This window comes from Lepidochelys kempii, chromosome 8 (assembly GCF_965140265.1).
Source record: "Lepidochelys kempii isolate rLepKem1 chromosome 8, rLepKem1.hap2, whole genome shotgun sequence".
Taxonomy (NCBI): Eukaryota; Metazoa; Chordata; order Testudines; family Cheloniidae; genus Lepidochelys; species Lepidochelys kempii.
This window is the reverse complement of record NC_133263.1, coordinates 78,238,060-78,265,809: the sequence shown is the minus strand read 5'-3', so window position 1 is coordinate 78,265,809 and position 27,750 is coordinate 78,238,060. Positions and strand designations below refer to the sequence as shown.

Genomic DNA, 27,750 nt, shown 5'->3' with positions numbered 1-27,750 from the left:
GGCGGGGGTGGTTAGCAAGATGCTCTCTTGCTGCTCCCACTGCGGGAGGGAGTGGAGAAAAACGGGCGAGCAGGTTAGGAGCCCAGCCTAGGGTGAGGTGAGCCGGGCCAGTTCCTAAACCGTCCTGCCCCGCTCCACAGAGGGGCCGCGCTCCTCCCCAGTCCTCGCTAATGAGCTCGGCATCTTGCAGGCAGGAGGCCCAGTGTGCGGGGTGTGAGCCTGCGGGATGAGCTGCGGAGAGGGGGCTGCTGCGGCAGGCTGGCTGCTGACGCTGCTGCTCACTCTGGCGGCGGGCCGGGGCGCTGCGGCGCTGCTGCGGGGCAATGGCTACGATGGGCTGCTTGTTGCGATTAACCCGCAGGTGCCAGAAGACCAGAAGCTCCTCGCAAGCATCAAGGTAAGAGGCCCCGCGTGAGGCCTCAGTTCTGCTCGAGCGCCTCCCGCAATACAAACCGGCTTCCCTGCAGCTTGAACAGTCCTATAGCTCACCCCCCAGAGTAGCACCAGTTCGGTAAGGCAGCAGCAGCAAGCCAGTGCAATGCTGGGTTGGACTAGTCCGTTTGTTGGCACACAGGCTCACTTCGCTTACACCCCCTTTGGCCTTCACCTCCCCTTGTGGGCTGCAGAAATGTCAGAGCTGAGCGGTTTTGTTTTTGAAAAGTCTGACCCTCCCCTAGGTTTTCACAAAGTATTTTTCACTGAAAGCTGCAAGGAATTCCTTGTCGCAAGCTCACAGGAATGAAGCAAACTCCTGACATTAATGGTGATGGGTATTTTAAAAAAAAGCCATGTGCAGTAATACACCAGTAACTGTGTTTCTGTTGATGAAGTTATTGCCTAGGTATAGATTCAAATAAAATGCACGTGGGGTGGCCCTGCGGAAGCCCAGGACATAGGGTATCACAATTTTTTTAGATAAAGACATCTGCTCTCGGAATCATAGTGAAGAAGTTCTATGGCCTGTGTTATAGTGGAGGTCAGACTAGATAATCACAACAGTCCCTTCTTGCCTTAGACTCTGTGAGTCTATGATGCGTTTAGTATTTTGCCAGCGCGTTGCTGCTATATTAATATCCTGGTGTTCATCTGAGAAGGTGGGGCCTTCAACAGGTCCAGAGTTTCAACATGAAAGGGAATCTGCAGTAACAGCTCCAAAGCCAGTTGTTCTCCTCGTTCCACTCCTGACTGATATTGTGAAAGTTAAGGCAATTATAATTGTCCAGACAAGTCCAGTGCAGTATGTGTGTATAACCTGTCTCAATAAAACTGACTTTAAGTGAGACTGTTCAAGCTTAATTTATACCGGCAAGTTGCACAAATGTTACGCTTTATTGTTTGCAGTTGTACTTATCACCATAAGGTGGTGTGACTAGTGGGTGAAGCCGAGGAGCAGGAGTCAGGTCTCAGTTTCTGGCTCTGACACTGATTCCCTCTGTAGCCTTGTTACGATCCTTAGGTGGCTCAGCTTATCAGTCTGTAAAGTGACAAGAACAACATTTAGTTTAACCTCACAAAGGTGCTGTGGGATTTCATTCACGTTTGGAAAGCACATGGCAATCCTTGGATGAAAACGCTATAAAAATGTGAAGTAGCCTCATTATATTTTCTTCTTCTGATTGTCCAGTAACTTTTCTACAGCTCTTGCTGTGCATAGTAACATACACCACTGACCTAATGCCCTAGTGACTCCAGTAAGTTTACTGTTTTTTTTTTATTTCATTTTATTACTAGGAAATGATAACTGAAGCTTCTTTTTATTTGTTCAATGCTACACAAAGAAGAGTCTATTTCCAGAATATAAAGATTTTAATACCTGCTACATGGAAAGCAAACAATTATGGGAAACCAAAACATGAATCATATGAAAAGGTAATATTTAAAGCCTGTCTTAGAAACTGAAGTACCGTCATGAGCATGTTTTAAACGTGAATGTTCCTTTTACCCCAAGGACTCTAAACATCCATTTCCACCATTGAGTCTGTCCCCTCCCCATGCCAGATACACACCCTCCGCCCGCAGTGTGCAAAAGCTATGTCACAGCACCAAGGACCTGCTGTTTGCTCCTCTTCTTGACCCCTTCTTTCACTCTTGACTATTTGGATGGCAAGAATGAAGGCTCATTAAGGCATTTCTGCATTTGACTTCCCCTTGACTGTCCTGTCTCCAGCTGAGGATGCTGCTCACCTGCAAAACCTCTGGACTATATCAGTATTCACAAGTAAAAAGTCACCCAGTGGGCAGGCTTGCTGTTCTGTAAATCCCACTTAAGTTTGTAGTTTGTGCACATTCCTTCATGCCCCTTGATAGCATTAAACCCAGAGATTCTCTGGATGTTTTTGTTTGCCTGTACCTACAGTTGGGGCAACTTCAATCTTCCCTACCAGTGTTATACAGCAGTGGTTCTCAGCCATGGGTCCAAGGCCCCCTGGGGGTCTGCGAGCAGGTTTCAGGGAGGACTGTCAAGCAGGGCCAACATTAGACTTGCTGTGACCCAGGGCAGAAAGCCGGAGCTGAAGCTGAAGCCTGAGCAACTCTAGCTTCACAGGGCCACCTGTGGCATGGGGCCCCGGGCAGTTGCCTTGCTTGCCTAATGCTGGCCCTGGCTTTTATATGCAGAAAACCAGTTATTGTGGCACGGGTGGTCCATGGAGTTTTAATAGCAGGTTGGCGGCGGTGAGTGGGGGGCTCACAAAGAGAAAGGTTTGCTTATTACTCTTGGCATATGTTTTCTGACTGGGGGGGAGGGAATATTAGAGAAAAATAAAGAAAAACTTGTTTGGCTAATTATTTGAATGAATGTTATCAATACTAGGCAAAAATAATATTAAAATGATTTCCAAAATAAGTTAATGTGTTTCTACTGTCACAGAGAGATAGAAAGTGTAAAATAGCACTTTTGAAAGGAAGAAACTGGCTACATACTAGAAAGGAAACAAGTATGAAAAGAGTATTATCAAGAAAATTGCACGTGTTATAGAAGTATTTGCTGGACTGTGGTGTCTCTGGTTATTGCTATATGTACAGTGACTGATTCCTATTTGCCTTAAGTCCATTTTACACACGGTAGTCATGTAAGGAGGCCTGAGTATGAGTATAAATGTAATTTTCTCCCACTTTAAGGCCCCTCTATTCTCCCAGAAAGGTGTAACGTGGCCTTAGTGTAAATGAAAGTAAGACTCCGAATGTTTTTGTTTATGATTTGTATTGTAATAGCACTTAAGGGTCCCAGTCACGGACCAGGACCCCTTTGTGCTAGACGCTGTACTTACACAGAACAAAATATTATTACACTTAATTCATTAAATATGACGTTTTTGTAATTTTAGGCAGAGGTCATAGTTGCTGCTCCTTATTGGAAACATGGAGATGAGCCATATACCCTACAATATGGAGAATGTGGAAGCATGGGAAAATATATACATTTCACCCCTAACTTCCTAGTAAATGATTATTTGATTGATGTCTATGGATCACGGGGTAAATTAACTAAATCATTCTTAATTTTCTGTTTTTATTCTCAGTTGTGTTCAGCAAAAGAGGTGTATCTGTGAGGATTCTCTATACAATAGGTGCTGTCACTTTCACGCATGTTGAAGTGCAATTACTAAGTATGCCAAGAGTCGTAATAATACTCGGTACTTGTATTGCTCCTTCCATTTGAAGATCTCAAATTGCTTTGCAAACATTAATAATGCCTCACACCACTGTGAAGTAGGTTATTAGGATCTCAGCACTTTGCAGGACTGAAATAATATTTCTCCCTCTCCCCCCGCCCAAAAATACACTTTATGTAGAGTAGCTAAACAATAGTCCAGGTTTGCCTCTCCTCAAACGTGTGGCCAAAAAATCATAGAAATGTACGTGAGGTCATATATCTAGTTGATTCTCTATGCGCCAGGGCATGCTTAAATATACCTATATCATCCCTATTAAAAATCATATGACATGATGAAATCCAGAGATGAGGTGGGTGAGGAAATTTCTTTTACTGGACCAACTTCTGTTGATAAAAGAGACAAGCTTTTAAGCTCAGGTCTGAAGAAGAGTTCTGAGAAGCTTATCTCTTTCACCAACAGAAGTTAGTCCAGTAAAAGTTACCTTACTCACTTTGTCTTTCTCATATCCTGGGACCAACATGACTACAATAACACAGCAACCACTTGTGACGTCCAACCAATTATAAATATGGAAAACTGATAGTATTCCAAAAATTATCTTTATCAAGATTATCCACTCATTACATGGGACATTGAAGTTAATTTTGTTAAATGCAAAAGCACACATTGAATGCAATGGTATCAATGACATAGGTAAGTATTCATCAGACTAAAAATGCTGAGTAGTCCCACTGACTTCATTGGGTCTACTTATGTGATTAATGCAAGTAGGATTTGGAGAAGTACTTACTGAGCTGGCTATGACAATGTTACCTCTTTCTCCTCCTAATAATTGACTTTCATGATTCATGGTTGTGCCACTTGTGAGTTTCCAGGTGATCATCTTTGCAATCACTTATGTGAGTGCCTGAGTAAGGGTTTGCAAGACTGAGTCCATGAACGTTAAGAAGTCAAGGAATGCTGAAGTTAAGGTTGTCATAGTAATATTAATTCATTTGCATCACATTATATATTTAAGCATACATGAAAAAGCTTAACTAGTAATCTAAAATATCATATATGTGTAACTGAAGACAAGTTAATTTTATCATGAGCACAAGGTAGGGTGTGAAACTGTCTGCCTTTGACTCACAGGAGGCAACTAACTTGGGGTCACTTCAATGGGAGTTGGATCTGGCCATTAACCTCTCTGTTTCTTTCAAGCATGGAAAATTAGAGCCCAAGCTGAACTTGGATTGTTTTGGTTGGTTGGGGTTTTTTTGAGCAATTCTCTTCTGAAGAAAGTCTGTCAGTCGAATAATGGTGTGTGAAAACTGTGGAAATTATTGAAAACTTTTTTCCGTTTCACTTTGGGTAAGACTGCTCCCCAAACACAGAACTCACATGATGAGCGTGGGGATGAGTGAGTGCCCATTGCAGAGAGATTGACTGAGAGATTTAACTTTTCTGTGAGTTTCAGTTCAGTGACTTTTTTCCATCAAATAGATGGGAAAATTCAAAGCCAAATTAGCTCTGCAATGGGCCCATTTTCAGAAGAAAATGTGTGCAAATTTTACACATAAGTACCATGTCTGAATTCGTAATAAAATGAAAAAAATGGAAAATTGCACAGTTGAACCCTTTGCTGCAAATGTTTCACAGATGTCTCTCTAGGAAGAACTACTTGCAAACCCTGTTAAAATTGTATAGGGATTTGCTTTTGTCCCATTCCCTCGGCACCTAGAGAACTCAGTTCACCTAACAGAAAATCAAGTACTGGTGCTTGGATGCATCAGGAACCTTAAGTCTTTAATTACTGTTTATTGTGCACCTTCTTACAATTTTTCAATGCATATTTAAAAAAAACCCTCTCATTGCACATCTGTGTCACTATAGGTTTAGTGCAAGCCCAGATATATAGTAAACTTAGAAGGTGATTTTCAAAGAAATAAAAGCCAAGATTTTCAAATGAGAGTGTCTAAAGTGAGCCATATTTAAGCACCAATATAAGTGTCTTGATTTTTTTAAAAAAATATTGAGCACCCACTCTCTCACTGTTCTACAGTGGGATTTGCTGGGTACTCAACACTTCTGAGCGTTACTATACATCCTTCCTTAGAAGTTTTTAAGGTCAGGCTTGACAAAGCCCTGGCTGGGATGATTTAGTTGGGGATTGGTTCTGCTTTGAGCAGGGGGTTGGACTAGATGACCTCCAGAGGTCCCTTCCAACCCTGATATTCTATGATTCTCTGATCTTTGCTGGTTGGTTTTATGTACAGTGATCTGCAATGACAAACAACTAGAATACATCTTACAGTACCCCTTCATTTTCCGTGTACTATTCCCACAGGTAGAGTTTTTGTCCATGAATGGGCCCACCTTCGATGGGGGGTATTTGATGAGTATAATAATGAAAAGCCTTTCTATATAACTGGACAAAATCAAGTTAAAGTTACAAGGTAATCGATCATTTTACTCTTTTAAATTCCAGTTCTGATGGCTTTAGAAATATGGGTTTCAGTAGGGTACCAATCTGGTTTGTTTCTGTAAACTTCTCAAGTGTCTCTTTTTCTCTTTGTGCCCATTTCACCCCACATAAAGATATCCTACCTACACTAATTAGTGCATATGAATTGTGTTAATTATTCTCCTTTCCTTGCTCCACGTTGCATTTTCCTCTCTTAACACTGTTGTGATTCGTGGTTTGTCAAGGACACAGAGCCTGATTTTCTACTGCATTGTTCCTGTAAGACTCAGAATTACTCTCAGTCTGGAGAAGCAGAGATTTAGCAATTCCCTTTCCTGTCACACCCCCCGCACCCAGCTATTTGACTGTCTGTCCGCTGCCTGTTCCTTTTCTCTGCTGCCTCCTTTTCTCTCTTCCCACTTTTTCTCTTTCCATTTTCCTAGTTGTCTTCTCTCTAATCCCTCCCAATATTCTGCAGGCTTTCTTTCCATTCTTTCTTCCAGAGCTTCTTGTGCTGGGCTAGTTTTTCCTCACCTTTTCTTTCATTACTGCCTCAGAACTGGTACCATCACTGCTACGTGACCTGCTCTTACCCAGTGGGATTGTCTCTGTTTCATCTTTTTTCTCCATGCTGCCTCTCTTCCCGTATGCCAGGACTGGATTAGAAAAAACAGCAACATGTTTTTACTTGTTAAAACTAGCACATTTTATCTGGAAGTCATTGAGAGACTATAACCATAAATCCACATGAAGCCATTTTAAGACAGTCACTTTTCAGAATGAAGTATTCACCATGAAATGCGTGAAAAGCAAGAATAAATTCTGCAAGATTAATATTTTTGATTCACTCAATGGATTAGAGTGACTGAGGAATCAAAAATAGTAGAACTGGTTCTTCCTTGTGTATTCCATGCTATGCTATGGAATACATTTCTACAAAAAACACCTCTTCAAACACATTCATTGTGTGTAACTCATTAAGGCCATGATCCTGCAATTAGGCTCTGCCCAGTGGACAACTGTATCATTAAAGTCAGGGTTCCCCTCATACCCATAATTGGGGCCTAACTCCAGTCAGGAAGTTCTAAATTATAAATATTCTTTCATTTCCAGGTGTGCAGCTGACCTTACAGGGATCTATGTCTGTGAAAAAAAATCCTGCACCGAAGGAAATTGTGTCATTAATGAGCTGACGGGCCTTTTTAAGGAAGGATGTGCATTTATTCCTGAGAGAACTCAAACTGCAAAGTCATCAATAATGTACATGCAAAGCTTATCATCTGTAAGTAGGTTTCAGAGTAACAGCCGTGTTAGTCTGTATTCGCAAAAAGAAAAGGAGTACCCCTTCTAATAACACCCTTCTAATAAATTGGTTAGTCTCTAAGGTGCCACAAGTACTCCTTTTCTTCATCTGTAAGTATAATCACATAAAAACAGATTTTTCTACAATCCACTCTACAGTTGCAAACATTAGACTTTATCCTTCTTTTAGAAATGCTAAGTTTGTTTAAACCTTTATCTCAGTAAACAAACTATTAAAAACATTGCTACCAATGAATCCTGAACTGTTTTCTATCTACTGATGTCTCAATTATATATGATATTCTACATTTTTATTATGGACTATCTTTTGGATCCCTGGTATATTTCACAAATCAGACTCTACTTTTCAAACTGTTATAGAAATGTACGTTGTATGCATTTGTGGATGTCACTAAACTAGGATTATATAAGTAAAGTTAAAAGAAAAGGAGTACCTTAGAGACTAACCAATTTATTTGAGGATAAGCTTTCGTGAGCTAAGCTCTGTAATCCTTACTCAGGCAAAAGCTCCAGTGATTTTCATTGGAGTTTTGCATAAATAAGGACTGGGCTCAGATTTTCTGTTTACTCATGATGTCTTAAATAATGCTTCTTACCTGGCACTGGCATGCTGGACATGAGAGGGAAACACACTGCCTAAGCAGTAATATTAGGTCAGAGGCCTTTCTGTGGGGCTGCAATAGTCTAGTGGATTGGGCACGTGACTGCACAAGAGAATTTCTAGGTTCTGTGCCACACTCTGCTGCTAATTTGGGTAGCTCGTTTAACCCGTGTCAGTGCCTCAGTTATTGCGTTGGTAAAACAGATATAATAAAGTTAACTGAAAGTGCTCCTGGCTCCTGTAGTAAAAGGCACTATGTAAGTCCAAATTATTATTTTTCTTACATCAGTATTTGTATTCTTGTGTTGCTGGCTTTATTTATTTGTTTCCCACTTTTAGGTGGTTGAATTTTGTAATGAAAGTAACCATAATAGAGAAGCTCCCAATCTGCAAAACAGAATGTGCAACTATCGAAGCACATGGGATGTAATAATAAGCTCTATGGACTTTAATAACACCCTTCTAAGGACCAACATCAGCCTACCACCTCCTCCTACCTTCTCATTGCTACAGAAGAGAGACCGAGTGATCTGTTTAGTTCTTGATGTTTCCCACAGCATGAATGGGGTAAATTGTCCCTCAGAAATATTTCTATCTGTTTATTGTAAACACATTTGACTTGTTTACATTGTGCATTGAAACACTTTAATCTATACTAATCTGGGACTATTTTTGCTGAAGAAATTTTCAATCCTGTTGCGCGTGCCCACGCGTATTTAAAAAACAACAAAAAAACGTGTATGGTAGTGATTATTATGGCTAAGATTTAGTCACGGTTATTTTTAGTAAAAGTGAGGGACAGGCAATAAACAAAAATTCATGGAGCCCCTGACCTGTCTGTGACTTTACTAAAAATAACCGGGATCAGGGCTAAGTTGGGGGGAGGAATAGAGTCTGGGGGGGACCCACAGGCCGAGCCCCCCCTCCCTGCCATGGCGGGGGGCACAGCTCCAGTTCCAGTGGCTGCAGCGGGAGGTGCAGCCATGGGGAGCACACAGCCCCCACTCTGGAGCTGGCTGCAGTTGTCAGCTGGGGGTGCGCGGCTGCCAAGACCCAACTGCGGTGGGGTGGGGTGGGGGAGGGCGCATGGCCCTGGGACTCAGCAAGGGGGGTGCACGGTCCCGCTGCAGCCCCTGATGGAAGCCGCGGAGCTGGAACACAGTGGGGGGCGCAGCCATGGGGAGTACACAGCTCCTGCTCTCGAGCTGGTCGCAGCTCCTGGACAGGGGCTCACAGCCCAGCTGCAGCGTTCCCCGCCCCAAGCCGCAGGGTGGGGGCTGCTTCCAGCCCCAGTTACAGGGCAGGGGTGCACAGTCCTAGATGGGAGAATGAAATTCAAAGACTGAAAACTGTGATAAAAATGTAAAATTAGCCTCTGATTAGCCTCAGTGTTTGGGTGTCCAACTTTAGGCAAGATATTGTTAGTCGTGGTGAGAAGTCACAAGTTCTCTTGGATTTTAATGGGTGCTTACCATCTACGAAAACCAGGCCCAAGGTGTCACAACCAGGCACTCAAGAGACACCTAAGATCTAAGGTCACTTTTAAAAATGTTTCCTTTTCTCTTTACTCCCCCAAATAAACAGGAACCCGAACCAGTACTCTCATGTATAACCTCCCTGACACCAACCCGTTCAAATGTTGGCTATGTTTGGATTTAGAATGCGTGACCCGTTGCCCCATTTTCCAGGTTATGGATGTAATTGGATCCAAAAGGTGGAAAAATATTCTGCTTCAAAAGATTTCTGAAGCAGAAATTAAGTCCCACTTCTAGCCCTGAGGTGGCTCCCCCTGTTAAGAGCTCAGCTAGGAAGCCCTTTATATATAAGCTATCTGCATATAGCAGTGGTTCTCAACCTATTTACCCCTGTGGGTGGCCCTCAATGTATTATGTGGGCCACAAGTGATACTCCCTGTATAGCCCTGGGGATGTCACATGGGGTGCAGCTGTGTGCTCATTGGGCTGCAGGTTGAGAACCACTGACATATAGACAGATATACATGGCTTTTATGCAGAACTCTTATAATACTTGCTATTCTTTCAGGCTCCCACTTATGGTTGCTGCCATTCTCTTGGGCTCTCTCCTGCCAGTGGGGGGTTGCTGGAACAGGCTACCATTTCTTCCAAGAGTACGTCTACACTGGAAGTGTGCTTCCCATCTTAGGCAGAGAGACACGTGCAAGCTCTGCTCCAAATAGCATAATAAACAGAGCAGTGTAGCTGGAAGTAGCACATGTGACCTCTCAGGCTAGTGACTTGAGTACAAACCTGCCCAGACTCTCTGGGTACCTACTTGGGTGGTTAGCCTGATATGTGCTACCCCTAGGGTTGCCAACTTTCTGATCACACAAAACCAAACACCACTGCTGTGCTCCTTCTCCGAGGCCCTGCCCCTGCTCACTCCATCCCCACTCCCTCCATCACTCACTCTCCCCCACCCTCACCCCCAGCCCAATGAAAGTGACACGGGACTGGGGTCTGGGAGTGGGTGAAAACCCTGGTTGGGGGTGAGGGCTCCTTGATGGGGCCAGAAATGAGGGGTTCAGAGTGCAGTGGGGATCCCTGGGCTGGGACAGGGTGTTGGGGTGTGGGAGGAGATGAGGGCTCTGGCTGGGGGTGTGGGCTCAGGGTTGGGGCCAGAGATGAAGGGTTTGGAGTACGAGGGGGGGGGGCTCCAGGCTGGGCAGGGGTGCAGGCTCCAGGAGGGAGTTTGGGTGTAGGAGGTGATTCCGACCTGGGGCAGGAGATTAGGGAGTGTGGGGTCCAGGAAAGAGTTTGGGTGTGGGAGGGGGTTAGGGTTGCAGGCTCCAGCCAGGCAGCACTTACCAGAGGCAGCTCCCGGAAGTGGCCGGCATGTCCGGCTTCTAGGTGCAGGGGTGGCCAGATGGCTGTGTGTGCTGCCTGTCCTTGCAGGAGCCACCCCCGCAACTCCCATTGGCCATGGTTCCCGGCCAATGGGAGCTGCAGGGGTGGCGCTCGGGGCAGGGTTTGCATGCAGAGCCTCCCTGGCCACTCCCTGCACCAAGGAACCGGACATGCCGGCCACTTCCGGGAGCCGCTTGGAGCCAGGACCAGCAGGGAGTCTGCCTTAGCCCTGCTGTCCCACTGACCGGACTTTTAGCAGCCCAGTCAGCTATGATGACCAGAGCCACCAGGCTCCCTTTTCAACAGGGTGTTCCGGTCAAAAAACGGACACCTGGCAACCCTAGCTACCCCTGGCTACACTGCTATTTTTAGTGTGCTATCTCAGCCAGTCTGTCTACTGGAGCTGGGAAACATGATGCCAGCTGCACTGTAAATATACCCTGAGAACTGTAGCAGCCTGGCACTCCTGACTGCTAGCACTACCCACACTCATCTCACCATTACCTTGAGTCCCCACTGTCTGTCTGTTCTATACATCTCTTGTTTCTCATAATATGCTTAGATTGTAAATTCTGTTGGGGGCAGGAACTGTATTTTTGTTATGCATATAGGGTGCCTACTAGCACAGGGCCCTGCTTTCTGACTGGGGCCTATAGGCACTGCCACAATACTCCTACCACTGCTAATTTTAATAAAGTAGAACTACAAATCCCAGAAAACCTTGCCCTGGAATCTGTTCCCCCTGGTGTTTTGTGTGTGAGGGAGAAGGGTCAGCTGCCATGTTGATAGAAGATATGCCCATTGGAGTACGAGGAAGTATGGGGGTACTTTTAATCCCTTAGGGTCCCATTTTTTTGCTTCCAATCAAGAAAGGAATTCCTTCCCATCTCAACTGATTCCCTCTCACTGTTTAACTGGACTACTACAGGCAGGAATCCTGAGTAATAGAGCTGCTTTCCTGCAATCAGCCCACCAGCCAGCCTCTCACGACTCTACCATGGCTGCCCTTCTACTCATTGAATAAGAAACCTGCTAAGGCAATATCTAATCTAACTCCCTTTTCTTCACTGAACATGACAGCAGGCAGCTGGGACCATCTGTAAATACCTAGGACTGTTCCAGCCGAACCACGGCTGTTACAGCTCTGTGATTTCCATTGACTCCGTTAACGTAAGCGGAACAGGGATTGCCTGTGTAGCTGATCCTGTACCAGACTTCGTACTGCAGGGCTCATTTGTTTCATCCTGCCTTTGGGGTATAGGCTGACATAGGGGGTTTTAGCATTTGACTATCCTGCTGCTAGGTAAAGCTGATGGATCTGCAAATTTGGTTTTGTAATTTTAAATAATTGGTATGGCATGCAGAGCCTGTCCCAGCGCACCTTTTATTCTAAATTGAAACTAGTTTTTGAATATGCAGTATTTTATGCTGTTTTTCTCTAAGATGCTGTCCTTTTCAGCAGATAATTTAGAAGTGCCCGGTTTCATTATTGTGAATTATTAATAGCACTGTTTGCTTTGAACGTTTTATATGTAGGATGATCGGATCAATCGACTGCGTCAGGCAGCAGAATTGTATCTACTGCAAGTTGTTGAAGACAATTCCTATGTTGGTATTGTCACCTTCAATAACGAAGGAGAAATCAGAAGTCAGTTGCGTCAAATAGTCAACAAAGACATACGGAAAGAACTTGCTTCTTACCTACCTACTGCTGCACCTACTGGAGGAACAAACGTGTGTGTGGGTCTGCAGCTGGGATTTGAGGTGAAGTAGTGCAAGCACTGTTTCTGTTTGCATCACTTGTGAAGTCACTAATTATGAACATTTCTGGGTTTTTGCTGCAATATCAAATGGAGTCTGTTGATTTATAATGTTTATAAATAACTTTTATTGGTTTTCCACTATACATACCATACATTTACAGCCTACTATCATAATTAATAAAAATTGGAGATTTCAAGTCAGGGTATTAGGTTTTTTTTTAAATAACTTTTCCCTTTAATTAGTTTACATTTGCACAGTCATTCAGAGGCTTAATGATCTGTATTTTAACATGCAATTTTAAAACTAGAAATCACCCAAATGAAAAGTTTCTGAACTCTCCAAAACTCTTTCATCTACTATTGAAAGTGCAGTTCTGCTTTGACAAGTGATTAAACAGCAATGGTACTACTTGCTCAGCAGACCTGCTCCCTGTATGTACTCAGAGTCATATCTGCCAACACTAATGACTAAAATACATGTAATTCCATTATTTCTTGTGCATCAACAGCTCCAATCAGTTGCACCTATGCAAACACACGGAAGATTGCATGGGTTTAGCCAAGGTCATAATTTGGCCAGCAAAATCTTTATTACTGGTGGAGGTGAATTAAAAGGAAAGAATTCAGCTTGACATTCAGAGTCAGCAGTGTTGATGGATAAAAATAAATACAATAAAAAACAGCTGAGCACATTTGATATGGAAATCCTTTGAGAGAAAACAAGCCTAGAACCCCTGGATGCTATTTAATGGTATTTGTGTCCTGCACAAGTACACTGGGAAGGGGGTAAAGTTGAAGGGGTTCCCTGTGCTCATTCCTTCTGAAGTTTACCTATACAGGACATTCTTAATTTAGCCCATATTATTTCTTCACTTCATAACATAATGGATACCAAATGCAGATAAATTGATGAATATAAGGGCACTTGCATTATGTTTGCTTTGATATACTTTCTCTTACAATGCCATTTTCCTGTACCTGAATGTGCAGAGCATATAATGTACATTTTTCATATTAATACTTAGTGCTCTATTATCAGGTGATTAAAAACCAAGAAGGAAATATATATGGTTCTGAAATTATATTACTGACAGCTGGAGAAGACAGTGGGATAATTGAATGCTTTTCTAACGTAATTAACAGTGGATCTATCATTCACACCATTGCTTTTGGCCCATCTGCTGCTAAAGAAGTTGAACAATTAGCCCATGAGACAGGTAAAAAAAAAATTTTTTTTTAAACAAACCATGTCCCCAGTCCTCTAAACACTTAGCTCAAGTAGTAAAGTAAACAGAGTAAAGTTAAGTAAATATATAGATGTTTGCTTGACTGTGGTGCTGTCCCTCTTGTGTTTGTTTAAAACAATCTATGGTTGTTTGCAGTGTTGTTGTAGCTGTCTCTCTTAAACAATCTGGGCAACTATGTAGGTAGTCTCGCCATACTCCAAAGGAACTACTACTAAAGAATACTGCTTTTGCAGAGCTGAGCTGATAATTCATAATGAGTAGTTTGTCAATTTTTCCCTTTTTATTTTCTGTTTGAAACGTCCATGAGCAGACTTCAAGACTCTCACATTTAAACATTATTCAAAATTATTTGCAATTTTCTTATTCCTATACAATTGCTCACTAACAGTTCGTTCCAAATATTTAACATACTGATTTTTGTGTTGCATTGGTAAGATAGATAAGTCATGTGGTAATGTTTCTTTTCCTTGATTGGATGGCTTATTTAACTAACTTATATGGCTAGACTCTGAGTATTTTAGCAGAATATAAAAATGAAAATTGGATTTCAGTGAATAGAGAAGCCTCAAGCTTAAAATTCCATTTTCCATCTCAACCACTTAGATGCCTGAGATCAGTGAGACAAACTGTATGAGTAAGGTCCATTTGTCTTAGGTGAAATTAACCCTTGTGTGGAGGGCCACCCCAATGATTGAAGTGGGATTTAATGTAGACCTTGTGTTGGGCCTCTTTACAAAGGTGAATTTTATTCCATGTGAATGTATGTTACAGGGTCAGATCCAGGGCCTAAGTTCTAAGTTTCCAAAAGTGAACATTAATTTTTGGTGCCTCAGTTTTTGCGTAGCCATCATTACATGGTTAGGGTTGCATAGTCTAATCCCTACTCACACAAATAGCCTTATTAAAGACAAAGGGTCTAATTATGTAAGAACTCACCAGCATGAGTGAGGGCACCAGCATCTGGCCCTTTGTTTTAAACTGGGCACTCACAAATGGAGGCATGCAAAATCATTAGTCACTTTTGAAAGTGCTGATCACCCATACCTCTGTTTTAAATCAGTAGGACCGTTGGGGGCTGAACACCTTTGACAATTAGGCCAAATATGTCTAAAGCTACTGGGCACTAAAAAAATTGTGACGTCCATAAAAATGAGGCCACTTTTGGAAACCTGGCCCTAAATGTCTAAGCAGGGTCCAATCCTGTAATCCTTATTCATGCAAAAAGCCTTCGTCACAAGTTGTCTCATTTAGTAAGGCTAAGAGGATTGGGTCTGTAATGCAGTTGGAATGCATCCTGTAAATAATGTAAAATGACTGCTACGATTTTTAAAATAAACAGAGTCATTAAGAGATGGTACGTTCAGATTGTCACTCTGATTAGATCTATTTTGAAAGCCATGGGAGAGCTTTTAGTCACAAGATTGTTAAAGTCCCTGTTTATGTTGTGTAGCAATTCTCATGTTTCTTTGAAAATGTTGGGCTAAGATTCTTGTGGCGAGTTCATTGTATATCAGTTAAATCTGGGATCATATATCAAGTATGTCAAAAGACTCTACAATAGCTAAAATTGAGTTTCTATTACAAAATAAAAACCGGTTTCAGAGTAACAGCCGTGTTAGTCTGTATTCGCAAAAAGAAAAGGAGTACTTGTGGCACCTTAGAGACTAACCAATTTATTTGAGCATGAGCTTTCGTGAGCTACAGCTCTCTTCATCGGATGCATACCGTTTTCATGGTATGCATCCGATGAAGTGAGCTGTAGCTCACGAAAGCTCATGCTCAAATAAATTGGTTAGTCTCAAAAATAAAAACCATATTCTATTTCAGGGGGCTTAACGTTTTTTGCCTCAGATAGACTGGACTCCAATGACCTAATTGATGGTTTCAGCGCAATTTCATCAGGGAGTGGAGATACTTCCAGTCATTCCATTCAGGTCTGTCTTGTAACCAGTTTTAATGCTTTGGTTTCCCAGTTTATTGACTAGCACTGCAGCATTAGTAAAACTTTTGTATGATACTGTATACATTTATTTTGAAAGAGGCACAGAAGTAGTAATTAAGAGAAACCAGTTCAGGCTAAATAAGAATTGAACCTCCTGTAAGGTTTTGATCAATTCACAAACCCTTCTTTTTCCCCTTTGCATCTTTCCTACATGTCAGTCCACAGCAAACTTCTCTAACCCTCCCTTTGCTGTGACCACCACTCTCACCTTTACAGGACAGCAGATGGGCCTAGCTGGGTTTGTGCTAGGCACCGTTCTGTCCACTTTGAGTTCTTGTACAATGTGCTGTGCTTTAGCATTTTACCACAAGCTCTGCACCATGCTAGAGCACATGCACTTCTTCATATGGAGGTGTGCAACGGTTTGCAGCAGGTTCAGCGAGGCACCATGCATCACCTAGTGGTACAAACAGAGGCTCAAGAGGAGAGAGGAGTGTCTCCACCATGAGCTTCTTTTGTCGGTGTGCAGAGAAGGGTGTGGAAATAGATTGCCAAGAGTTCCATCTGAATCAAACTTTTTAATCATATCCAGTGTCGTCCTTACTACTAACAACATGGCTGTAGAACAACGTGACTATGCCCGCATCTGGAATATTGAATACAACTTTGGTACTCTGCAGTATAAAGTAGATATTGTAGGGAAGAGTGAACAAAGTGTAACTAGAAAGCTCTGAACACTGAAGGATTTGTCATACAAATAGATATGAAGGAATCTGAACTTGTAATACAGAAAAACAAAGAAGCTTTTTTAAAGGTAATGTGCTAATGATTTAAAGGAGGAAATATGCAGATACTGTCAGAAGAGTGGCATGTATTAGAACATTGACTCTCAATAAGAGGGCAGGGATAGGATACAGAGGGACCTAGCCAAATTGGAGGATTGGGCCAAAAGAAATCTGATGAGGTTCAATAAGGATAAGTGCAGGGTCCTGCACTTAGGACGGAAGAACCCAATGCACAGCTACAGACTAGGGACCGAATGGCTAGGCAGCAGTTCTGCGGAAAAGGACCTAGGGGTGACAGTGGACGAGAAGCTGGATATGAGTCAGCAGTGTGCCCTTGTTGCCAAGAAGGCCAATGGCATTTTGGGATTATAAGTAGGGGCATAGCGAGCAGATCGAGGGACGTGATTGTCCCCCTCTATTCGACATTGGTGAGGCCTCATCTGGAGTACTGTGTCCAGTTTTGGGTCCCACACTACAAGAAGGATGTGGATAAATTGGAAAGAGTCCAGCGAAGAGCAACAAAAATGATTAGGGGTCTGGAACACATGACTTATGAGGAGAGGCTGAGGGAACTGGGATTGTTTAGTCTGCAGAAGAGAAGAATGAGGGGGGATTTGATAGCTGCTTTCAACTACCTGAGAGGTGGTTCCAGAGAGGATGGTTCTAGACTATTCTCAGTGGTAGAAGAGGACAGGACAAGGAGTAATGGTCTCAAGTTGCAGTGAGGGAGGTTTAGGTTGGATATTAGGAAAAACTTTTTCACTAGGAGGGTGGTGAAACACTGGAATGCGTTGCCTAGGGAGGTGGTGGAATCTCCTTTCTTAGAAGTTTTTAAGGTCAGGCTTGACAAAGCCCTGGATGGGATGATTTAATTGGGGATTGGTCCTGCTTTTGAGCAGGGGGTTGGACTAGATGACCTCCTAAGGTCCATTCCAACCCTGATATTCTATGATTCTAAGAAAAGGAGGATATTCTGAACACACAATTATGTCCAATCCTCAGCCGGTGTAAATAAGTTTAGCTTCATTGAATATGGGCATCTGGACAGATAAAACATGTGCTGCTCTAACTACCCTCCCAGTGTGGATGAAGATACACCAGTATAAAAGTGTTTACACTGATACAGCTATTCCCACACTGGAAAAGGAATAAGCTATCCTAGTATAAGACACCTTTATACCAGCTTAACTGAGTCCACACTACAATTGTACTGGTATAACTATTTTGGTAAAATATCCCATCCCCTGACTTTCAAGTGTAGACCAGGCCTTAAATGGAGCGATAGTGATTTACACCAACCAAGGATCAGTTCCATAGTAATTTATAATTAATAAGGCTAATAAACAGCTACAGCAGCAGAGACAAAATGGAAAAAAATGCCCCGTTCCTTGATCACTTTCCAATTATCACCAGATTAGGCTAATGAGAACTAAACAATGACATCACAGTAAACAGAAAGGAAAAAGACCATCCAGGAACCATGGCACACCCGAAGAATGGGCACCTATCTCCTCCCTGCTGTCTTTATTTTTATGCCTTACTCCACACTGAGCTCTCTGTCAGCACTCAACAAATAATTAATAACAGAAGAGGCCTTTTCCAGCCCTAGTACTTGCCTTATGTGAAAGATCACACGAGTACACCAACTCCTCCATATTTAGACAGCCAAAGAAAGTTTTTTGCAATTGACTGAGCAACAGTATTCTTAAGTCCTATTACAAATAACACTGCACAAAGGAGTGCTACATTTTAGCAGCTCTGTCTTTTAAGAACATAAGAATGGCCCTGCTGGGTCAGACCCATGGTCCATCTACCCCAGTATCCTGTCTTCTGACAATGGCCAGTGCCAGATGCTTCAGAAAGAATGAACAGAACAGGGCAATGTATTGAGTGATCCATCCCCTGTCATCCAATCCCAGCTTCTGACAGTCAGAGTCTTAGGGATTGCATGCATGACCACCTTGGTTAATAGCCATTGATGAACCTATCCTCTATGAATTTACTGAATTCTTTTTTGAACACAGTTCTGCTTTTTGCCTTCACAACATCACCTGGCAACAAGTTCCACAGGTTGACTCTGTGTTGTGCAAAGAAGAAGTACTTCCTTATGTTTGTTTTAAACCCATTGATTATTAATTTAACTGGGTGACCCCTCTTCTTGTGTTATGAGAAGGAGTAAATAACACTTCCTTATTCGCTTTTTCCACACCATTCAGGATTTTATAAACCTCTCTCATATCCTCACTTTTCTAAGCTGAACACTCCCGGTCCTTTTAATCTCTCCTCATATGGAAGCTGTTCTGTATCTGTAATCATTTGTGTTGCCCTTCTCCGTACTTTTTCCAATTCTAATATATCTATTTTGAGATGGGGCAACCAGAACTGCATGAAGTGTTCACAGTGTGGGCGTAGCATGGATTTATGTAGCGGCATTGTGATGTTTTCTGTCATCTTATCAATCCCTTTCCTAAAAGTACCTAACATTCTCGTAGCTTTTTTGACTGCTGCTGCAAATTGAGCAGATGGTTTTTGGAGAGCTAAACAGTGGCGCCAAGATCTTTCTTGAGGGTAACAGCTAATTTAGACCCCATCCTTTAATGTGTTTTGTTGGGATTGTTTTCCAATATGCATTAATTTGCATTTATCAACACTTAATTTCATCTGTCATTTTGTTGCCTAGTCATCCAGTTTTGTGAGATCCTTTTGTAATTTTTTGCAGTCAGCTTTGTAACTTTTGCATTCCCCTATCTTGAGTAATTTTGAATCATCTGCAAACTTTGCCACCTCACTGTTTTACTAATTTTTCTAGATCATTTATGAATATGTTGAGGTGCACGGTCCAGTACAGATAGATAGGGGACCTCACTATTTACCTCACTTCACTTTAAAAACTGACCATTATTTCCTATGCATTGGTTCCTATCTTTTAACCAATTACTAATCCATGAGAGGACCTTCCCTCTTATCCCATGGTTACCTACTTTGCTTAAGAGCCTTTAGTGAGGGACCTTTTCCAAAGGCTTTCTGAAAGTCTAAGTACACTATGTCCACTGGATCATCCCAACATATATTTGAGCTTGTCAGAAATTCCATCTAGCAGAGGGAATTGTGTGCACCATTTTGGGAAGAAAGCCATTGGGCCTGAATATCCTTTCATTTATACCAGTGTAACTTCTCAGATTTCAGTGGAATTACTGCTAAAATATGCTCAGAGCAAGAGGGAAAATTATGAAGACAAATGTCTTACGACGTATTTTGTCCTATTTAAGCATCAGATTTTATTTTTAAGGGTAAAATGGAAGGGTTTTTTTATTCTAGTTATTCTGGTTTTATTTTTTTTCTCTGGTAGATTGAAAGTGCTGGTGAAAGGACTGAGAGCTGTAAGCTGTTTAGTAGGACAGTGACGATTGATAGCACAGTCGGAAAGGATACCTTCTTTGTAGTAACGTGGCAGACCGCTGAACCACCAAAGATCACTCTCCTTGATCCCAATGGAAAAAACTACACCAATAAGGACTTTGAGGTTAATACAGTGTTGCAGGTAGCTCGTCTCCAGATTCCAGGAATTGCAGAGGTAGAAATTAACTTCTCTCTTTTGTCATTTGATCAAAACCAAATAATTTGTGTGAAACATGAATTATTTAAATTGCATTCACATATGGAATAATTGAGCAGAATGTGATATGATGACTCTGCCACATTGCAATTTCATGACCTTTTATTTTACCCACTGAGCTGAAAAATAGGTCTCTTTAGATTTAAAAGAGACTTTAAAGCTTATACTCATTTTATTTTCACTTCCTTTACAGTAGAATTCACCTCCACATCCCCAGCCCCTCACTGCTATGCAGGGGATCCATTTTCTTCCTTTTTATTTCTCTGTCTGATATGTAGCACCAAAAGGATTGAAATGATTTGTTAAAATTTACAAAGCCATAATTGAAAAGAACCTGCACTTCAAAAACATCAAGTTAAAAGGCTTAAGAACAAAGGAGAAGGAGAGATGAAAAGGAGCATGTGAAGACTGAACTAATCCAGCATGTGTAATTCCTTTTGAAACACTCACAAAATTAATGCATGTTAAAGTTACTAACAAGATTTGTTAAAACAATGACATCCAGTGCATCAGATTTTTGTTAAAATTTTATATATTTCCTAATTATTCTTCTGAGCACTCAGACTCCATGAGACTAGAGGTGCTGAATTTTATAACAATGAAGGGCATGAATCTGTAAACCCTTCTTCACGGGAGTAGCCCTTACTCATACGAGTAATCCATTGAGGTCAAAGGAGACTACTTCAATGAGTAAAAACTACTCATGTGAAAGGCTTTTTAAAATCACATTCTGTGACAAATTCTGTCACTCTTAGTCATGTAGAGTAATATTTACTCAATTATTTAAACAAGGCAATTGGAAGGGTAAGGTACTCAGCACGAGTAAGGATGTCAGAATCAGGCCCAAAATTAAAATTTTGATCACCGGGGGGTGTTGGATCATATTAAAGAAGTTCTGTATTAAAATCACAAATGAGTTTGATTCCCCATAGTTTAAATTCCAGGGTATTACTAATTAAGAGGTCTCTTGGTTTTTTGTTTTGTTTTTTGTTTCTCTCCCTCTATGTGTGAAACCTGCAAGCTGCTAATTGCGTTAGTACATTCTAAGACAGAGTCTGTTCTCAAAGCAATTCACACAGAGAGAGACTCAAAGCAATACTCTGTAACAACAGAAACAGCACCCAGAGATCCCCGCCCTTTTGTTGTATTAACAATTGTGATTAAAATAGAGATAGAGGATGTATGTGGATGGATGCTTGGTGTGGATAATAACTGAATGATCAGGGAGGTGCCAGCCTAAGAATCCAGTGTCCATCGGCTGAAGAAGGCGTCAAGTGGAAATAACCAGAGGACCCCCTGGAGGGCAGACTGGAATCCACCCAACAGCCTCAAGAATGGGAGAACCAAAGAACAAGATAACATCAAGCAGCACGGAGCTGTCAGGAATGTGCCATCTGCTGATTGATTCAGCAACAGCATGATGAAGCAATTCCCATAGACTGGCATAGGAAGAAATTCCTATAAAAATGGACTCTAGAAAGTGAGAACTTTGGGGTCTGATTCTGCAAACCAACTTCCAGGAGCATCAGATGAGCATCTGAAAAGGCCCTGCTCCCTCCTCATGTCCAGGCCACCTGGCCAGTGGCTTGGCATGAGCAACTCTAAGGCTGGTAACTATGATAACAACTTTGCAGAACTTGTGTGTGTGTGTTTGTATGAATGAATGTGTGAATAAATATGAGATTGAATGGAATGTTATAGCTATAACTAACTGCTTACTATGATTCTTTCTGTATCCACAATAAATGTGGTATTTTGCCTTTTCCCCTTTAATAAGATCCTGCTGGTTTTTATTTTGTTGGTATAACAGGGGGTTCTTTAATTTTAAAATATTGTTTTTCAGGTTGGGGAGTGGACCTACGCTCTCATGAATACTCACCTGTCCCCTCAAGCTCTAACTATGACAGTGACTTCCCGAGCAGCAAACTCTACTATACCTGCAATAACTGTGAAAGCCCACATGAGTAGTGATAGAAACGAATACCCTAGATCGATGGTTGTTTATGCACGAGTCAGTCAAGGACTTTCACCTATTCTTGGAGCAAATGTAACTGCCATTATCAAACCGGGGACTGGAGATCCAGTTGTCTTGGGACTTTTAGACAATGGTGCAGGTAACAAGGCTGTTGTGACACGTGTTGCAATTTTACAAAATAAAATCAAAGGGCTATCATAATTGCTAATGCATTGTATGATTTTTAAACAATATGCTGAGAGATATTGGCCCTGATTTCAATCTCACTTACATGAGTGCAACTGACATTAGTGAAATTACTCCTAGTTTAGGTTCCTATTCTGCAAAGCACTTCAGCATGCGCTTAATTAAAAGCATGTGAATAGTCCCATTGAAGTCTTAACGGAGTTCTGGTGTATATTGTATTTGACTGAGGGCCCAGTCCTCTACTCCCCTTCAAATGGAGGGACATGGATGTTGATCTGTACTTGTAGTATCAAGCCTTTAAGAGCCAATAACGCCAAACACACATTACTTCTCAGTAATAAGTATTTGCAGGATCAGGCCCTTAAACTGTTAGCTCCTCAGGGCAAGAAACTTGAGCCTGATTCTCCCGTGCCTTGCACCTGGTGCAATCGTTTGCATCCATGTGAAGTGGATGTAAAACATCACCATTCTGATTTAGTAGCATTCACACCCATTATACATTTGCTTTGCACCACTTTAAATGACTATGTGAGGTGCAAGGCACTGATAAATCAGTCTTTGTCTATGTATTTTGTGAAGTGATATGTATCTCTGTGCTGCACCATACTTATTATAAAGGCCTTCTATAGACAGTTGGTAATTATCACTTCATAATTTTATTGACTGACATTTCTATAAATTGGAAGGTGATTTATACATTGTTTTCTTTTGTGTAATTATCTAGCATTTACTGCTATGATGAATCTAATCCCAGTTACATCACCACTTATTTAATTTACTCGTTGCTGTCATCCTTCGAGCTAAGGCCCCAGTCAAAATCCAGTTGATGTCACTGGGACTCTATGTGGAAATAAGAGCCCATGCCTGAAAATCCCTTTGTAGGACTGAGACCTAAGTGTTTGTTTGCAGCTTCTCCTCTGGACCTTTATTTATTTATTTATTTATTTATTTCCCTGTCCCCAACCTCCTCAAATATCCCTCAGTGTGGCTAGCTGTTGCTTCAGAAATGACACTTAGCTTCTTGCTTCTGCAGTGTGTGGCAACTGAATCTGCTGTAACAATTTCTGAAAGCACAGATTATATGTGAGAGGCACCCAGGAAAAGTAAAGATTTTAATGTGAATGGTGCTCTTGACTTGTCCTCTGTTATATGCAATTTGTGTGACTACACTTGCTACTGAATCATACACACATTTGGCTTTTTGGCATCTTCAGCAATTTTAATGTTGTATAGCCAAGGAAACAAATGTGCTCTGGGATGTCTTTTGCTGGTATAGAAGGCCTTCCAGAACAGGCTGTAACTAGTGTTTTATATTTATCAAGTCATCACCTGCCAACAGTGATGTGCTACCAACAATAAACAAGGGTTCCCATAAAAATTTTACACTGCGAGCAATGTGCTTACAGGAAGGAAGTGTGAGGGAATTAGGAACCAATTCTTTCTCATAACAGTGAGAAAGAAGGCACTACCAATTGGCTCACAAACTTTAGTTACCTGTGCTTTAATGGAAATGGGTATACTTACTTAATGAAAAATGTGTTACATATAACTGATAGTGTAGCACAGGAGTTTTTTGAAGTGTTGGTTGTGGATGAAGATTTAAATGGGGGTAATCTGGGAAATTTCTTGCAAATATCTATTGTGTGGTGCATTCCAAGGCAAAATGTATGTTCTTTGTGCAGCCCAGGGATCTGTTCTCTCCGAAAGCGATGGGTTAGCCATATACAAAAAGGGAATAAACTCCATCATAAACAGAAAAATCATCCCAACCTCCCTTCAATCTTTGGCAGAATTTTAATAAAGACCTCCCTGGAGCTCCCTCCAGTTGCATAACCGTGCCTGTTGAAAGCACAATACCTGCATAGTTGTCTTTTAACTGAGCAGTGTGGCTTGATCGTGTGGCCTTTTTCTGACAGTGGTCTGACTTTGGCTCACTTAGCTTTAATGATATAGTTGTATGATCATCCATGCTGGGAAGCAATAGGCCCAGGAGATGAAAATACCTTAACTCTTCCATGCTGAGAAATCAGTTGTTCCCTCAGTCAACATCCCTCAGGGTGATAAGCAAGCATTCTAGCTTCCGACTGCATTCTTTTGGTCACTTTATAAACAGCCTGTGTAAAATTATTCTCTGATTTTGTACAGCACCAAAGTTAATGGAGTTGCATGGGTTATAAGTCAGAACAGAATTTCTCTCCATCCCTGCCTTTTAGTTTCCTTCTAACAATGAAGAACGAACTAATGCAGTAATTTCTTTGTGCTCATTCTGTTTTTTCTGTCTAGGGTCAGACATTGTCAAGAATGATGGTGTCTATTCCAGGTACATCTATTCTTTTTCTGAAAATGGCAGATACAACTTGAAAGTATGTGTTCAACGAGCTAGCAAGACTGTCAGACCACACCCCATAGTGCCATGGAGTCATTCTATGTATATACCCGGTTACATAGAAAATGGTAAGATGGAGTAATGCGGGGTGAGGCATGTAAAACAAGCTCCATTGTGAATACACTGGAATAAATAACTGCATCACATTCTCTCAAACACTGTTAAAGGGCATTACAGCATTGGCATCCTTGCTAAGAGATCTTCATAAGTATAAGGATCGGCCCGGCTGGATGATATTAGTTTTGGATGCTTTTCAGAAATTGTTTTAACTGAATTCTGCCCTTTCTACACAGGAGCAAAAAAGGGGTAGTTAAATCAGTGTTTAAAGTAAGTTTAAAACCATTATTTCCTAGAACACTACTTTCGTAATGTAGATGGCACCTTAGAAGGAATAAATCCACACGGATTTATGTTTTTGCCTGTGAAAAAAGCAGATGTTGGAAGTTCTCCTGCCTCTACATCTGTAAAGTGCCATGTACCCCAATGGCACTGGAAAATCATAATCAATCATCTTACATGCAGAATTGTTATAAAGGTTTAGCAAATGTCAAACACTTATCATTTTATGCTGAGTCCCAACAACTTCACTTAGGTATTATTTTCATTCTCATTAATTCAGTATTCTTGAAGATACAGAGCACATACTATGGAGTGATTCCGGTCTCTCAGCTCCACTGAGTTCAATGGAAACAACAAGGAGTCCGGTGGCACCTTAAAGACTAGTTTGGGGGGGGGGGGTTACCCACGAAAGCTTATGCCCAAATAAATCTATTAGTCTTTAAGGTGCCACCGGACTCCTCGTTGTTTTTCTGGACACAGACTAACATGGCTACCCCTCTGATACTTGAGTTCAATGGAGTTACTCCTGATTTACAGCAGTATAAGTGAGATCAGAATGGGGTCATTATATCTTCAGACCTCAATAATGTGAAAATATTGAGACAAGTCCAGTTGTGGGTGAGGTTTTATGTTAGTGTTTTTTTTGTGTATGTGGCTGTAGGTAAGATCCAGATGAACCCACCAAGACCCTCCGTTATCAGTAATGAAGATATTCAAACCAGAGCCGGTGGCTTCAGCAGAACAGCCTCAGGAGGCTCCTTCATAATGTCTGCAGTTCCGACTAGACCCCATAATGATGTGTTTCCACCATGTAAAATTATTGATCTTCATGCCAGAACAGCCAACGATATGATTATTTTATCATGGACAGCATCAGGGGATGATCTTGACCAGGGGCAAGGTATGTTCGATGGTTTCTCGCTTGTCATCTGATTGCAATGAAATTGCAGTGATGGAAACAAATTTTCGCTGGTTCTGCTTAACTCTGCTCACAAAAACTTGCAAGCACAACCAGAGAAAACACACCTTATTTTCAAGTGTCCATACAGGTTTTGCCTGTGCAAACCAATATACTTCTGAAGCATGAGAGCAAGTGAAGAAACTTTCTGAAATTTTTACCCAATATTTCTATGGTGTTGATATGAAAAAAAAATAAAAAAGGTCATTATGAACCAGTATGCTATCTATAAATGACCTATATGTGCCATTCCTGTCACTCAGCATGAAACACAGCACACAAAAGATTTTTGGGAATTTGATTCTATTGAAATCAATAGGAGTTTTGCCATTAACTTCAATGGGGCCAGGATTTCACTACAGGTTTTGGGGTGATTTTGGACTAATTAGGCCAGTGCATTTTAAAAGAATTGCAAAAGTGGTGCTTGCAATTGTGATGGAAGGCTTTACCTTCACAATATTGTTGTATTGCTTTCTGAGCAGCCACAGAAGGGAGCCATGTGTCTCCAAATGTGAAGGGAGAGAGTGAAGTGAAGAGCGAAAGCCTTTGACTCAATAATTTTACTGTAATTTTACTTCTTTATTCTAGGCTGAATTGAGTGAAATTGGTAGGGCTGCGAGGCTTTGGGTGAGGACAGAATTAGTCCATTCTGGCTATTAATTCCAATGTTGTGAATCTTTGTCTTCAGTGAGATTTCAAGTTCACAAATGTTTCCACAAGTCTCCCTCAAGTTAGCAGAGCAAGTGTTCTGTTATGGGATCTGTCCAGCATGCAACCTTCACTATTCAGATGGTTGAATAGGGTAACTGGAATAGGTGCTCACTTGTGCTGCTAACAATTTGACTGCTTCTAAAGGAACAGATCAACAGTTTTAATTACAGGGTTAAATACATGCTGTATAATTTCTATTGACATATTTCCATTTTCAGCTGCAAGTTACGAAATAAGAACAAGTGAAAGTCCTCTGGAACTAAGAGATAACTTTGATAAAGCTATTCTGGTGAATACTTCTGATCTGACACCTCAGCATGCTGGGTACAAGGAAATATTTGTATTTAAACCAGAAGCTTTTGCAACAGAAAATATCACCATCATCTATGTGGCTGTACGTGCCATTGATAAAGCTTCCCTGCACTCTGATGTATCCAATATAGCACAAGCAGTGAAATTTGTTCTCCCAATGGATTATCTCACTGGTAATATTGAGTACAGTGTTTCAAGGATAGCGTTGCTTGGATTTGGGTTACTAACAGCAGTTTGCCTTATTACAAGTGCAACCATATGTGCTTTAAAGAAAAAGAAGAAAGTGGTTATCACAGAAACGGCAACAACTCTACTGTGACTTAAGGTGAAAGTTTGGATGATGTCTACTTATTTTTCTAGTAGCTGTTTTGATTGTTTTTTCAGAAGCTACATAAAAATAATTGCTCTAGTACAGAAAAGGGTGTATAAAAATAATTGTAAAGCCATAATGCAGAACAGTATGAAATGCTGTGATTTAGTAGTAGTATCATACTGCATGTACACCGCATGCCTGAATGGTCTGGTCCAATTAAAACTACATTATACGTACTGCATATATACACCCTAAACTCATGCCACTAAAAGCTTTATGCCACTTGATTACATATTTTTATGTATATACTATGATGAAAATCTGTAATTAAATTATCTCATTAAATGTCTTAAATCTATATGCAAA

General features: G+C 41.3%; 1 protein-coding gene across 3 annotated transcripts; it reads left to right on the top strand.

Moving 5' to 3' along the window:
• Nucleotides 1–27,750, top strand: LOC140916107 (calcium-activated chloride channel regulator 2-like). Of its 3 annotated transcripts, XM_073357164.1 has the most exons (14): nucleotides 1–397; nucleotides 1,732–1,869; nucleotides 3,327–3,477; nucleotides 5,947–6,055; nucleotides 7,177–7,345; nucleotides 8,327–8,554; nucleotides 12,388–12,615; nucleotides 13,654–13,831; nucleotides 15,689–15,795; nucleotides 19,938–20,162; nucleotides 22,048–22,318; nucleotides 24,649–24,819; nucleotides 25,752–25,991; nucleotides 26,978–27,750. In XM_073357164.1, exons 1-14 carry the CDS (start codon nucleotides 227–229, stop codon nucleotides 27,388–27,390), a joined length of 2,799 nt encoding a protein of 932 aa, XP_073213265.1. In that variant the 5' UTR covers nucleotides 1–226; the 3' UTR covers nucleotides 27,391–27,750. The 3 variants fall into 3 exon arrangements, with proteins under 3 accessions (XP_073213265.1, XP_073213266.1, XP_073213267.1); XM_073357165.1 differs by lacking the exons at nucleotides 3,327–3,477; nucleotides 5,947–6,055 and adding an exon at nucleotides 3,522–3,569 and having other exon boundaries at nucleotides 318–397; nucleotides 1,779–1,869; XM_073357166.1 differs by lacking the exons at nucleotides 1–397; nucleotides 3,327–3,477; nucleotides 5,947–6,055 and having other exon boundaries at nucleotides 1,845–1,869.